The sequence below is a fragment of the Eschrichtius robustus genome, chromosome 16 (assembly GCF_028021215.1).
Source record: "Eschrichtius robustus isolate mEscRob2 chromosome 16, mEscRob2.pri, whole genome shotgun sequence".
NCBI lineage: Eukaryota > Metazoa > Chordata > Mammalia > Artiodactyla > Eschrichtiidae > Eschrichtius > Eschrichtius robustus.
In genome coordinates, this window is record NC_090839.1 from 11,071,718 (window position 1) to 11,085,439 (window position 13,722).

At 56.0% G+C, this 13,722-nt stretch overlaps 1 protein-coding gene across 3 annotated transcripts in view; it reads right to left on the reverse strand.

The window, feature by feature from the left end:
• Positions 1-692: 692 nt before the first annotated feature.
• Positions 693-13,722, reverse strand: part of BCAS4 (breast carcinoma amplified sequence 4) — a 59,674-nt gene continuing 46,644 nt past the window's right edge. For 2 of the 3 annotated variants that reach the window (XM_068566001.1, XM_068565999.1), the window contains one exon: positions 693-1,245. In XM_068566001.1, the coding sequence (XP_068422102.1) occupies positions 1,126-1,245 (120 nt within the window). In that variant the 3' untranslated portion in view covers positions 693-1,125. The remainder of the gene's footprint in view (positions 1,246-13,722) is intronic. The other variant, XM_068566000.1, reaches the window with a different exon arrangement.

A 13,722-nucleotide genomic window follows, 5' to 3' on the forward strand; every position in this document is an offset into this window, starting at 1 on the left:
GCCCGTGCGCCACAACTATTGAGCTTGTGCTCTAGAGCCCGCGAGCCACAACTACTGAGCCCGCGTGCTGCAACTACTGAGCCCACGCGCCTAGAGCCCGTGCTCTGCAACAAGAGAAGCCACCGCAGTGAGAAGCCCGCGCACCGCATGGAAGAGGAGCCCCCGCTCGCCGCAACTAGAGAAAGCCCACGCACAGCAACAAATACCCAAAGCAGCCAAAAATAAATAAAATTTTTAAAAAATTGTTCCAAAATTGTCAAGACTCAACGCTTTTTTTGCTTTGCTACCACTATCTCACTTGATTCATGATGTCAGATTTCCTTGAAATTCAAATGCTGGTCTGCAATACAGGGGTGTGTGTGTGTGTGTGTGTGTGTGTGTGTGTGTGTGTGTGTGTTTGTGTGTGTGTTCTTGGCTCTGGGAAGGATTCCACAAACTAGAAATATCCATCACGAAGTGACGAATCCAGCATTTCAGAACAATAGCAGGAAACTCATCTACATGAGAAGAAATTAAAGCAAACACACCTTGGAAGACTCCAGGTAATCTGAATGATCTCTGCATTCTGCTGGGAATCTGAAGGCCAAAGCTGCACCCTCCCCTCAGGCGAGGGGCTTCATAATAAGCAGATTCTGAGGATCAGGCCTGAGCCAGTGGCAGGAGCACCCATCAAGGAAACATTTACACCCGGGCAACCTGGACACCTTTATTGAGACGGTTCACAGGGCCAGTGGGCACTGGGGTTCACACAAACCGGCCGACACGCATGGACCTGGAGCCACGCACCCTGGGGGCACCGCGTGAGCCCCTCACAACTCCCGCGCAAAGCCCTTCCAAGGCAAAGGGAAATCCAAGGCCCCACAGCCCGTCCCCCAGGGTGACCACCTCGTCCAGAACACCAGGCAGGACAAACGCCGGTGGAGAAGGCCTTCTCCAGCTCATCTCTGAGGCACTGCCCACCTATGGGTTCTAAATGCTTCTCCAAACCCTGTGGGCCCACGTGAAGCAAGGGGGGAAATTCAGAAAACGCATCCACAACAATAAAACAAAACAAAACAAAACAAAACAATCTGCTCGGCACACAGATGTCACTTCCTGACGTCCCTGATGGCAGGACCGCGGGGCTCACAGCCTTTGGCAGCTGGGGGCTCGGCGCGTTGCCTCCCCGGCGTCCACAGGAAAATAGTCCTCGGTTCTGTACAACGCGGGCAGCTCGAAGGTCGGGGCCGCCGGCGTCCACAGCTTCTGGAATGACAGAAAACCAGGTGCCCCATCAGCCTCGTGAAGCCACTTGTTCTGAGACCCAAGAACTCCAGTTGCAGGAGTTCATCCTGCAGGGAGAATAGTCCAGGTGACCAAAGACTCCATGATTCTTTGGTGACACTGCCTGTGACAGCCAAAGCCGGCCCATTTGAAACCTGATGGGGAGCTAGGTCGGCAGGGCTGGTCCGCGTCCACGGAGCCCTCCGCAGCATTAGAGAGAACCGGGCTCTGAGGGGGGATGACTGAGAAAGCCAGGTGTACCTCACGCCACCGTGTGCCAGGAAGGTCCGCGAGCCGAGAGAGCGCCGCGGGCCAGGCCCTGGGAAAGCTGGGGTTGGGCCGCTGCTTCTTTGAAGGTGCACGCATCTGTGCTGCCTGAAGGCTGGGCCATATGCATGTGTTACTTCTTCTTTTTTAATTGAACCATTTTAAGAAGTGCTTACTTATTTCTGGTGTGGATTTTTGTTGCAGGGAGGTTCGGGAGGGGAGATTTTACATCAAGCAACCCTCCCCAAGCTCTAGTAACCCAGGGTTACACAGGCATCTCGAGGTCAAACCAGTTTTACAGAGGACCGCCTCAAACAGTGCTTCTCAAATGTGACTGCACAGGGAACCTCCTGGGAGAGTTATAGAATGCTTATGCCCAGGCTCCGCCCCCAGAGTCTGATGTCGTTGGTCTGGGGTGAGGCCTGGGCATCGGGGTATTTCAAAGCTCTCAGGTGATTCTCACGTAGAGCCAGGGCCGATCCCAATAACTGTGACCTGCTCGGAGGAGGGAGGGTCTGCTAGGCTCCGGGGCGGACCAGCAGGGAGATGGGCAGGGGTGTGGGGCTCCAGGGGTGCAGAGGGAGGAGGGCTCTGCACGTCTCCACCTGGGGTCCCTCTCACCACCCTTCCTGCCCTCCCCCCACAGCTCCGTCTACTGTTTGATCTCCAGGCCACCTCTGCCCACTCAGCCCAGAGCTAGCTCTGCCCCAGCCTTCAGCTGCAGTCACAGGTGCCAGCGCACAGGTTTGTGGCTCTAGCCCGTAGTTAATAACACCTCCCCCAAAGCCCAGCCCATCCACGAGCTCTGCGCTGCACTGGGTGTGTACTTACCCACCCCCATGCTTGTTCCCCACAGTGACACCGTGACCATCCCCCACTTCGTGGGTGGTTGGGGGAGACCACGCTCCGGGAGGTGGCTTACCCACCTCCCACCTGTCCGAGCATCTGTCCACTCAACCACTACCTCATTGAGTGCCCAGGGCCGGCCGAGGGCACAGCTGTGAACTAGACGCATCCCCAGCCATCACGGGGCTCCCTGTCTATCTGGAGACAAAGGAACCAATAGGAAAACACCACCAACGTGCAATGAGGCACCAAGGCCCTTGGAACCCAGAAGAGGCCCATCTCATCCTGGAGGGATCAGGAGGTACCCAGAGGCTAAGCACCTAGGACCCCAGCCCCCCGGCCGGAGGGGCTGCGTGGAGGGGTAGCGGGAGGTGCAGTGGTCCAGGCTGCGGACGCCCTGTGCGCAGTGCTGAGTGGTGTGCTAGGCCGCGGGCACTGAGGCAGCTCAGTCTGGAGTCGGGCCGGGTCAGAGTGTAGACAGGGATGACGCAGCAAAGCAGGGCCAGATGATGTGGGCTCCTGGAGGCTGAGCTAAGAACTTTATCCTAAGAGACCAGGGACAGAGAGAGAGGGAGAGAGAGAGAGAAAGTGTGTATATGTGTGTGTGTGTGTGAGATAAGTGTTTTAGAAAGAGCAGAGACTAGACTGTAGGGGAAACAGGGGACCAGAGTGGAAGCTGTTGCAGGTAGGCATTCCTTAAAGGTGAGAGTGGCTGGATTTGGGGTGAGAGTGAACAGATTCTAATGTCTGAGCCCCGAAGCCCTGAACTACCCCACCCCCCGGCCCACCCTCTGCTGCAGAAGGAAACCACCAAAGGGCTTCAGATAAGGTGGACCGCACTCGGGTGTCTGGGGACCGCTTACCTCCCTGAGTCTCCACCCACATCTGGAAAGCCAGGACAAACAATTCACCTTGGCCAAGGGTCTGCCTCACAAAAGGGCACAGGGAACATTCAACCAGTCAACCCCGGGTCAGCCACTCTTGGCTCAGCCCGCTTGGGGGATACTTGGGACGTGTTTGTCCCCCCTTCTCCCTGCACCTTCCTGGGGCTGCCACCCACCCCTGTGGGCTGGACTTGAGTCCTCTGACAGCGCCGTGACCCAAACACAACGGGGAAATGAGCCCCAAGATGCATTTCACAGCCTGAGGGATGCAGTCTGTGGATAAGCCATCGTTTTAGAATATCCTCACCCCATTCCTCCTGAGAACTGGCCATTGTAGTATCTAGAAAATGCAACATTCAAGTAATGACAGTTCAAAGACCAGCTCACTTGTCCTGACACATGGCCTGGGGGCCAAAGTGCACTTGGTGATCCTGAAAAGACAGGTTCCTTTCTCTCCTGATCTCAGGACCCAGGCAAGGCCTCATGGGCCCCAAGGGTGAGTGGCCAGGCCGGGTCAGAGCTGGTGTCCCTCTCCTGGAGATCCTGGGCCTCTGGACTCCCTGTTCTTTCTCAAATGGTTCTGCCAACAGGGATGGGGCTTCTGCCTCCTCCCTGAAGGAGACAGGCTTCCAAAAAAGGAGAAAATCAATATAATTATGAAGGAACCAAGGAGAAGTAATCCTAAGAGACTCCTTAGCAGCTTTAGATATAATCGTATCTTGAGTTCCAGCGAGATCTAATGCAAGCAGTGGTGGCATCTTTGCTGGTGATGGAGTGGAAACGTCCTTCCTGCACTCAGAAAGCAAGCAGAAGGGGGACGCAGGGAGGGGTGAGCCTTCTGCCCGCGCCCAGCCAGGCGGCACCGTGGATTATTAGACAGCGGCTGCGCGTGCTCACCAGGACCCCACAGGGGCTCACGAGAATGAGCCATTCCAAACAAGCTTGCTTCCCTTTTCAAAGGGGCCCCCAGCCGGGAAGGTGGCGAGGAAGGCCGTGGAGGCTGGTGCAGCTCTATGCTGGCCCTGGACCAAGCCCCTGCCAACATCTTGGGGCACGTGGAAAATTTGTGGGAAAGTGACACAGCTCATTGGAGATCTGGGCCTGCAGTCAGCCAGGCAGGGGGGCCCTGAGCTGAGCCAGGGGGCTCCGAATGTGGCCACTTCAGCCCCAAATGCTGCTCTTGGAGAGCGGGTGGGCATGGGAAGGGCGTGGGATGTTATTTCGGCCTGTGCAGCCTCCACGTCCCATTCTGGTATCAGCATCTTGACCGTCTTGTGGGATCACTGCTGCCAGCTCCCCAGCGGAGCTGCTCTGCCCACCTCCACAGCTGAAGGATGAGTGAAAGGAGGCCTGACCCACCTGGGCCGTGATTGGTCCAGGAGTGAGCAGGTGACCCCAGCTCACCCAATGAGAAGCAGCCTTGGGACTCTGGCTCTTGGGACAGGGCTGCTTCCTGCCCCCGTCCCCCCTTCCCAGGTACCAGTGAGGACGCGCCATGAGCCTGACAGTCACTTCTGTTACACTGAGGGGCCTGCCTGAGACTGAAGCCAACACAAGGAAGCCGAGTTGGGGGTGAAGCAACACAGAGTCCTGACAGTATCATTTGAGCACCTGAATCAAATTTTGCCTGAGGTTAGTGTCACCTTGGGACCTTTCCTGTTCATGAGACCACGGGATTCTCTTCTTTGCTTAAGCCAAGGTGACCTGGGCTGTTGTCACTTGCAACCAAGCCTCCTGCTTAAAGCAAAGAATAAATCCACAGTAGTGCGGACAAGCGCTTGGAAACCAGTGGCGGAATCAGCAGGTGAGGGCTGGCGTGTGAGGTTAAATACAGCCAGAGGTTCCAGATGTCGTCAGGGTGAGCAGGCCCCAGTCGCAGGCACCCCAGGACGCCAAGGAAACCCAGCCCTTTCACACCCATTTTCTCTTGGATTCTGAAGATGACCTGCAACAGGAGGAGTGGTCCCCATCTCAGAGGTCACAGGGGTCAGGGAACCACAGAGCCGGGGTCCACTCAGGCCTCTCTGGCTCCAGGTCCAGCCCCTGCCCATCGCCCTGCTGGGCCCCTGCCTCGAACCCAAATCCTGGAGAATCTCAGAAGGGACTTCAGAGAGCTCCCCCTTCCACCCCTCACCTGCAGCTGGTACTGAGATTCTTCTCCAGGGGCGGCCAGGTAAGCCAGGAGGACCGTCCAACTCCCTGGCGGCGCTTGCTCCAGGCTCCCACCCTCGCTTGCAGGCGGGAAGGTTCCACCAGCGGGGACAGGATGGGAGGCACAGAAACCTGACACCACAGGTCCAGGGCTCTGCCGCCCTCCCTCCCAGTCCCCCACCCCCTCCCCCACCAGCCCGAGCTCCCAGCTGGAGGAGGGCCTCTGGAGCTGGGGTGCAGGGCCTGGCGTGCTCTCCTGGGTCTACACAGCCTCCCACATCTTCCTCGCTTCCACCCCGGACCCCCGAGTTCCCAAACCTGCAGCCCACACACCAGATGCATGTGTGTGCTTGGTCGGCTGCATGATTTTTAAAAACTGGAATTAACTGCAAACATGTAAAAAGTCAGGAGATTTCTCAGGAAAACCGGACTGCCAGCTAGCTACTCTTGGAAAATCAGATGATCTGGAAGCTCCCAGTGGCTGGGCAGAGGAGCCGCGGGTGCTCCCCTGTGGGCCCCAGGGCCCACGGGGCCACGTCACCTTTCTGGAACCTGCTGCTTCTGGTGGTGGATGCCTCGGGGTTGGCCCTCTGGGCTGTCTGCACCACCAAGCAGCTCCTTTCCTGACAAAGCCCCCAGATGGCTGCTGAAGCACGTGGCAAGGGGGAGCCTCGGGCCAGCCCGGCTTCAGGGCCTCTCCTCTGAAGCCCCCCAGTCGGATCACTGTCTGCTGAAGCCCAGCCCACCCACCTCAGGGCCTGTGCCATCTGCCCTCTCCTGCTCCCAGAAATCCCCCACGGCCCCTCGTGAGTCCTAGCCCCCCTCGTATCTCCCTCTTGGAAGCCCCAGCTGCATATTCCAGATCCTGGACTGCTTTCTCTCTCTTTTTTTTTTTTTAATTTTACTTATTTATTTTTATACAGCAGGTTCTTATTAGTTATCTATTTTATACATATTAGTGTATATATGTCAATCCCAATCTCCCTGAACTGCTTTCTGTTCAGGCCAGGGTCAGCACACTTGTTCTGCAAAGGGCCAGATGGTAAATATTTGCAAGCCCCACAGTCTCTGTCACAGCTACTCAGCTCTGCCCTCCCAGCACCAAAGCAGCCATAGGCAACGTGTAAAGTAATGGTATGGCTGCGTGCCAATAAAACTTTATTTACAAAGACGGGGGCAGGCCAGACTTGGTTTTTTCAGTTTGCCCCAGAATTAAATCTACTTCCTAAATAGAACAGGAATGACAAACCCATCTCTGTATCTCCCATGCAAGTGGGCACTAAGTGATAGGTCACCAGACATAGGCTGCAGGATTTAGGACCAGGCCCACCTTGCTGACTGTCCCCAGGCCGGAGTGTTACTTGGTTGGCTGCTCTTGGGTCATCACTGCAACTCCAGCCTGTCCTGGCTCACTAAGCATCCTCCACCTCAAAAGAAAGGCCACACCGCTGTCCCACGTGTGGCCCAGGTTCTGAGGTTCCAAAGTGTGGGTCATCCTCTGGGAGGCTGAGGCCTCAGGCTGACCATGGGTGGAAGCTCAGGTAGCCAGAGACTCACCCTCATCCCCCAGGTTACCAGGCACCTCCAGCCCCAGGGCACTTGGGAGAGGCTCATCCTACTGGGAAAACAACAACTACACTTCCTGTGGCCCAGGTTACACACATTATCTCTAACCCTCACAGCACTCCTTCAAGGCAGAGGTTTCTCATCCTCTTGAGCCTCACTTTCCTCTCTGTAAAATGAGGATAATACCGTCGACTTCATGGAGTCCTGCCTGGAGCACAGCAGTGATGCTGGAGGTGCTGCATCCACCTTGGGACCATGAGGACAAAAGCCACCAGCTAAGGATGGTAGGGCAGTAGCCAGGAGAATCAACTGGCCACTCAGGACTTCTTGTCACATGAGGGAAAAACACAAGCCCTATTTGGTTAAACCACTTTAGTCAGGTTTCTGTTATGCCACCGAACACAGCCTGATGGACACATGCTATTACTCTCACCATCACTCCAGTTAACAGCAAGTTGCCCAAGGTGGCACAGGTAGTAAATGGGTGGAGCCAGGACTCAGCCCAGGTTGTCTGTATGATGAAATGGAATGATCACCAAAAAAGTGAAAACTTGTAGATATCAAAATAGTTCCAAAAGGTAAAATGGAATTCCAAATAATTGACGTATGCATCGCCCCCTCCAGGAGCTCCACTCCCCTTGAGTGGGCGCTGCGCGTGGTGACTTGCTTCCACAAAGTAGAGTAGGGAGGCGGGGGTGGAGGCGGGAGTAACAGCCTGGTGGAGACACCTGGCAAACACTGCCTCGGCCAGAGGGTCATGGTCAACATCATCAGTGCTACGTCATGTTGACAGCATGTCCCCTGGATCTGATGTGATGAGACGGGCACTTCACCTCTGTGGTCTTCCTCCCCCAAACCCATAACCCCAGTCTAACCACGAGAAAAACATCAGATCAGCCCTAATTGAGGGACAGTGTACAAAATACCTAACCAACATTCCTCAAAACTGTCAAAGTCATCAAAAACAAGGAGAGTTTGAGAAGCCGTCATAAACCAGAGGTGGCTAAGGAGACCTGACGACTAAATATAATAGGGAACAGAAAAGGACATTAGGGGAAAACTAGTGAAATCCGAATAAACTGTGGAGGTTAGTTAATAGCCGTGTACCAAAGTGGGTCCTTTAGCTGTGACAATGTACCACAGTAAAACAAGATGTTAACAATACAGAAAACTGGGTGAGGGATATATGGGAACTCTCTGTATTATCATAGCAACTTGTCTCTAATTATAAAATAAAAAATTCTATTGGGTGGCAGAGGGGTGGGGGGAAGCAGACAGAGAAGAAACATCTCCGTCCATCAGCACAGACCAAGCCCCCGGCCTCTCTCACTTCAACCACAGTGACTGAGTAGTGAGCACTTCTTGAGTGCCCAGCCCGTTGGTGGGCCCTGCAGGCTCACGGCCCATTCATGCCCACAGCCGCTGAGAGAGGCAGGTGTCCCTACTCCCATTTTCCAGAAGGGGAAACTGAGGCTCAGAGAGACACTTGCCCAAGATCACCCAACTGGGAACTGGCAGAGCTGAATTCAAACCCAGGCCCGCCCTGCCCCAGCACTGAGCCAGGACACAGGTGGCCCTGGGGCTGAGTGGGGCTGGGGGCTGAGCTCTCGCCCAGGACCTGGGATGTCCCTCCAGCGTCTGCTTGCCAACCTTGGGACCCTCGGGAGCGCCCCCTTTAGCCTATTCAGAGATCACAAACGGGCAGCCTTTGGGTAGCGTCTGGCCCGCGGGCATGACTGGATGGGCTTATGCAAATTTAAAAACGAGTTACCTGCCAACATGGAAGAACCAGGATGGTTCAAATAAACATCAAGTTCCTGTTTCTCTTGAACAATGTAGCTACCTGGCCGCACTGGGCCCATATTCCTGCGGGGTGCGTCCAGCTGGCCCCTCTCCACAGGGCACGTGCTGTCAGGCTTGCCACTGTCCCCGCCAGGCCTGACTCACTTGTCCGCAGGACCTGCCGAGCCCCACGGGCATCTGAGCTGGCAGCGGCTCCAGGCTCACGTCACCGTGGGGCTGTCGAGGAGCTGGATGCTCCCCATCCGAGGCCCAGGCCCCCTGGGGTGGGGACGGCCAGCCTGGGCCGCTGCCGAGACCAGCGGCTGCTGCCCTATACCCGAGGTCCCCTCCAGTGCACTCCAGGGCCCGGGAGGCAGGTATGGCAATGGGGCCGTTTTGTGGAGGGGAAAGCTGGCTCGGAGGGGACAGCGTAGGCCGTGTGCCCAGGGTCACACGGAGTCAAGCGGGCTCCTCTGAGCTCCTGGCACTGGCCCCCACCTAAGCCAGCCAGCACGGCCTTCACCGCGGGTCCCGGCCTCCCTCCTCGGTCCCCCTCACAGGCTCTCTGCGCCTCAGACCACGCCTGCCTGCCCTGCCTGCAATGTCTGTGTCTGCTCCAGGGCCCCCAGGCTTCCACCCTGACAGCTGGGAGCAGAGCCCCTCCCACTTCTCTTAAGCAGCCCTGCGTGCCCGCTCCCGCCCGTAGGGCTGGGCTGGCCGGCCTCAGTGGCTGCACGGGAGCTGCCCTCCTGCCCCTGCCTCCGCCCACCCAGTCACCTCGGCTGCCGGTGGCAGCGGGAGGCTGCTGCAGCCCTGGCGACAGGAACAGGGCTGGGGGCTCCCAGATGGGGCGGCCCCTACCCAGGGGGACCCCAGCAGCAGGGACAAGCTAGTGTAATCTTGTTAGAGGCGGTGCTGACCCCGGCAGCAGCCCTAGACGGCTTCCAGGTCCCCGTGGATTTGGCTTTCAGCTGGAGGAAAAGCTTTAACACGGAAACCAGCAGAGAAGGAGCCCCAGAAGTTCTGCCAAGATACTGGCTACTAAATTCAAACTCATATGGGGTCTAGGAGGAAAGACAGGACACCAGGTAGGTGGAGTCATGGCACAGCCCCCTCCAGAGCTAGGTCTCTGACCCAGAGTCTGATCTCTCCAACCTTGGCCCCTCTGCCCACCACCCCGGGCCCTCTGCCCTCCCAGCACCATCTCCTGGAGGAGGGAGGTGTCTGACCTGGGCTTTGCTTCTCATCACCCGGCCACTGAGTGTAACTGTCTAATTGCCATGCACTTATATGTATATCGGGCACCTGCTACATTCCAGAGACTCAAATCTGAAGATCACAAAGGCTCTTTACAGATGAGGAAACTGAGGCTTTCAGTGGTCAGGTGACTCACCGTGGGTCCACCCACTAACCGGAACCTCAATCAACCCAGGCTGCCCAAACCGGAAAGCTGGGGGCCACCCAACTTCCCACGACACATCCAGCCCATCCTCAATCCCCTCTGCTAATTCTTCCCCAGTCCCTCTCCCCATTGCCACTGCCATCCCGTCTCCCAGCCTCTGCTCTTGCCCTCAACTCATTCTCCACATGGCAGCCTGAGGGGCCGTCTTAAAAAACAAGTCTGATCCTCCAGCAAGTCCCGCACTGTAGTTAGAATAAAATCCAGCTCCTCAACGAGGCCTTCAGGCCCTGCCACCGTGGTCCCCAACGCGTGAGCAGTCCTCAGGCGTGTCCTGCTTGGCTTCCACTGGGCTAAGTTTCCTAGTACTGTTGTCTGTTTGGTTGCTGGTGTCCTCATATTTTTGAATGAAATGCCATTTCTCTTTCAAAAAAGGATTTCAAGCTTCCCTTTAAAAAAAATCCCAAGCTCTGGGCCACTGGACCGTGATGGGCAGCCGGCGCTGAGCAGTGGCCCCTCCTTTCCAGGAGATGCGTGCTCTCGCCCGCGTGGTCCGCCGGCCACATCGCTGTGGCCACCTGTCTGCCAGCTGTCTGCCACCTTGGAGCTGGGGGGGGGGTTTGACCCCAGATCCACATGATCCAGCCTGACTCTCTAAACTCCGTCTGTCACCTCCCATCACTCACAACCCTCCAGCCTGGGGCCTTCTTTCTGCTCCTGGATCTCACCAGGGTCTGCTTGACGGGAGACCTTTGCACCTGCTGTCCCCCCAAGGCCTTTCCACAAGGTCTTCCTCTGCTGGTTCCTTCCTTCCTTCAGACTCTCCTAAGGGATGCCCAGTTTCATCTGTGTCACCTTCCCTCCTTCACGGCAGCACTGTGGAGCCTAGCCTGTTTACCTCTCTCCTCGGTTACCACCCGGCTCCCCACCAGGCCGAGCTCCATCGGGACGGGCACCGAGCCAGTCGTTAGGGCCACGGCCCCAGCAGCAGCTGGAGCCTGGCGCACAGGAGACACTCAGGCAACGGGAAACGGATGAATCTTCTCACCACCCCAGGCAGAGCAGGAAGGGCCTGGGGGTTGGCCTTTCGCCAAGTCAGGGCCCCGGAGCCTGAGAACAACAATGACAATCACGTCTCTGGATGAGGACGCCTGGTCGGCCCCATTCTGGAGTCTCGGGGTGGCTCAAGGCTGGTGACCCCACCCTGGCCAGGTCTGTGACCCACATTAAAAATAGAGCACACGTAGGGGCTTCCCTGGTGGTCCAGTGGGTGAGACTCTGCGCTCCCAATGCAGGGGGCCCGGGTTCGATCCCTGGTCAGGGAACGGGATCCCGCATGCACGCCGCAACGAAGATCCCGTGTGCTGCGACAGAGACCCGACGCAGCCTAAATAAATAATCATTAAAAATATATAAATAAATAAAAAGCACACAGGGGACTTCCCTGGCGGTCCAGTGGTTAAAACTCTGCGCTTCCACTGCAGGGGCACAGGTTCGATCCCTGGTCAGGGAGCTAAGATCCCACATGCCGTGTGGCATGGCCTAAATAAATCAATAAAGCACACAGTAAAGGCAATGCACTGCCCTGGAGGGGAGCCTGGAACAGACAACAGACGAGGAAGAAAAATCTGGTAACATCCAAAGCCTGGTGTTCAGTGAACGGTACTGGACCAATGCGGGGTCTTGGTCTTGACAGCTCTCTGAGGTGACGCGAAATGACACTAAGACCCCATGCGACGAAATAAATAAATATTTTTAAAATAATAATAATAAATAAATAAGAAAATAAAGCTCATCCCCGGCAACATATGTGAAGCACTAAAGGGAACAACACAGATAATGAGCTATTAAATAATAATAATACTAATGTCGCTGATAATAATAATAATAATGGCAGCTAAACCTTACATTATCTCAATCACTGTTCATGACAATCCTATGCAGAGGATAGGACTGTAAATCCCATTTTACAGATGTGGAGACTAAGACGCAGCAAGCTTAAGATCCACTCAAAGCATGACACTTGCAAGTGACGGGCAGGGCCGGCCTCATGGCTTGGTCTGATGCTCTGCTGTCACCGTCTTGAAATTCTTAGTAAGTTCTGACAAAGGGGCCCCAGATTTTCATTTTGCACTGCACCGGCCAATTCTATAGTGGGTCGTGGTGACAGAGGCGGATTCCACACTGGGAACTGTGTTCTCCATCCTCAGAAAGGTCACTCAGGATCAGCTCTGTGCACAGCGTGGAGCCAGCGCCCCTGGCTAAGAAAACATCATGGGGCAAAGGGTGGCCGCAGGATCAATGGCAGAGTTTGGGGGACATCAGTGGATGGATTTGGCTGGGACTGTCATACTCTTGGCTTAGAACAGGGAAAGGAAGATCCTTTTCCAGGCCAGGGCAACAAACCAGCTGCCCATGCCCAGCGGCATGCTCAGCCGAGCGGCCTCCCTGTCAGACGGAGATTCTCCACGTTCACGTCCGCGAGCCCACACCAACATCTGGCCAGGGCCTAGCAGCTGGCGACTGTCACACCAGAGCCGTACATTTCTCACTCTGATGCCGATCATCAATAGAATCCTCAAGGTTTTGTTGGCTGACCTCGAAGGTGGCTGACTCCACAAAAGAACGTTAGAAATAGTACCAATCAGCTCGGGGAAGCAGAAAGCAAACACAGACACAACCGACCGTTCTGTCGGGATCCCAAACGTGGGCAGCTGTTCTCCATTAAATAAACAAGCCAACAGGGCAAAAACAGAGGCATCCACCAGGACCAGCAGGCGTTCAGAAGCCACCCACGGGCCCACCTCTCGCCCCTGCCCAGAAAGACGCTTCGCCCAGGACTGCAGGAACCTGCTTCTGGGGCAACGCCCGGACTGTCACCTGGGCCCCTTCTCTCCCACTCCAGGCATCTGGGCGGCCTCAGGAGCCTCTTCCCAATCCACCCTTGACTCAGACACCGGTGCCCTCAGAGCTCCAGCCTGGTCTCAGCCCCAGCCTGTCCTTTGCCACCGGGTGGCCTGCGAGCCTCGGACGGTTACTGTCACTGCACCAATCCCATCTCTGCAGCCCCAGGGGCCCGGGCACTGATCTCACGAAGCCCCTTCACAGAAACTCACCTCATGCGCTGTCCTGGTCGGACTAGGACATTTCATCCATTGGGCCCCCTGAGTGTGGAAAGGGATGGTTTCCAAAGTCTGGGAAATAATGTTTGAGAGCAAGAGAAAGGAAAAGAGGGAGAGACAGAGAGAGCTCGGTGGAAACAGAGATGAAGGTAATTAGAGGGGGAGAAGGAGACACAGACAAAGGGAGGTAGAGGCAGAAACAAACGAACAACAGACAAAACCCAAGAGAGGAAAATATAAAAGAGAGAGAACTGAAATCGAGAGAGATGTGGAAACCAGATAAGGGGGGGGGGATTCAGAAAGAGGGGAAATAGATGAAAAGGAGGAGGAAAAATATGGAGGAGAGAGGGAAAAATGGGGAAATAAGAGAGGAAAAGAGAGGGAAGCGATGAGTAGCCCTGACAGGAAAGTGAGGCAGCCAGGAGGTGGCGGCGGCAGCGAT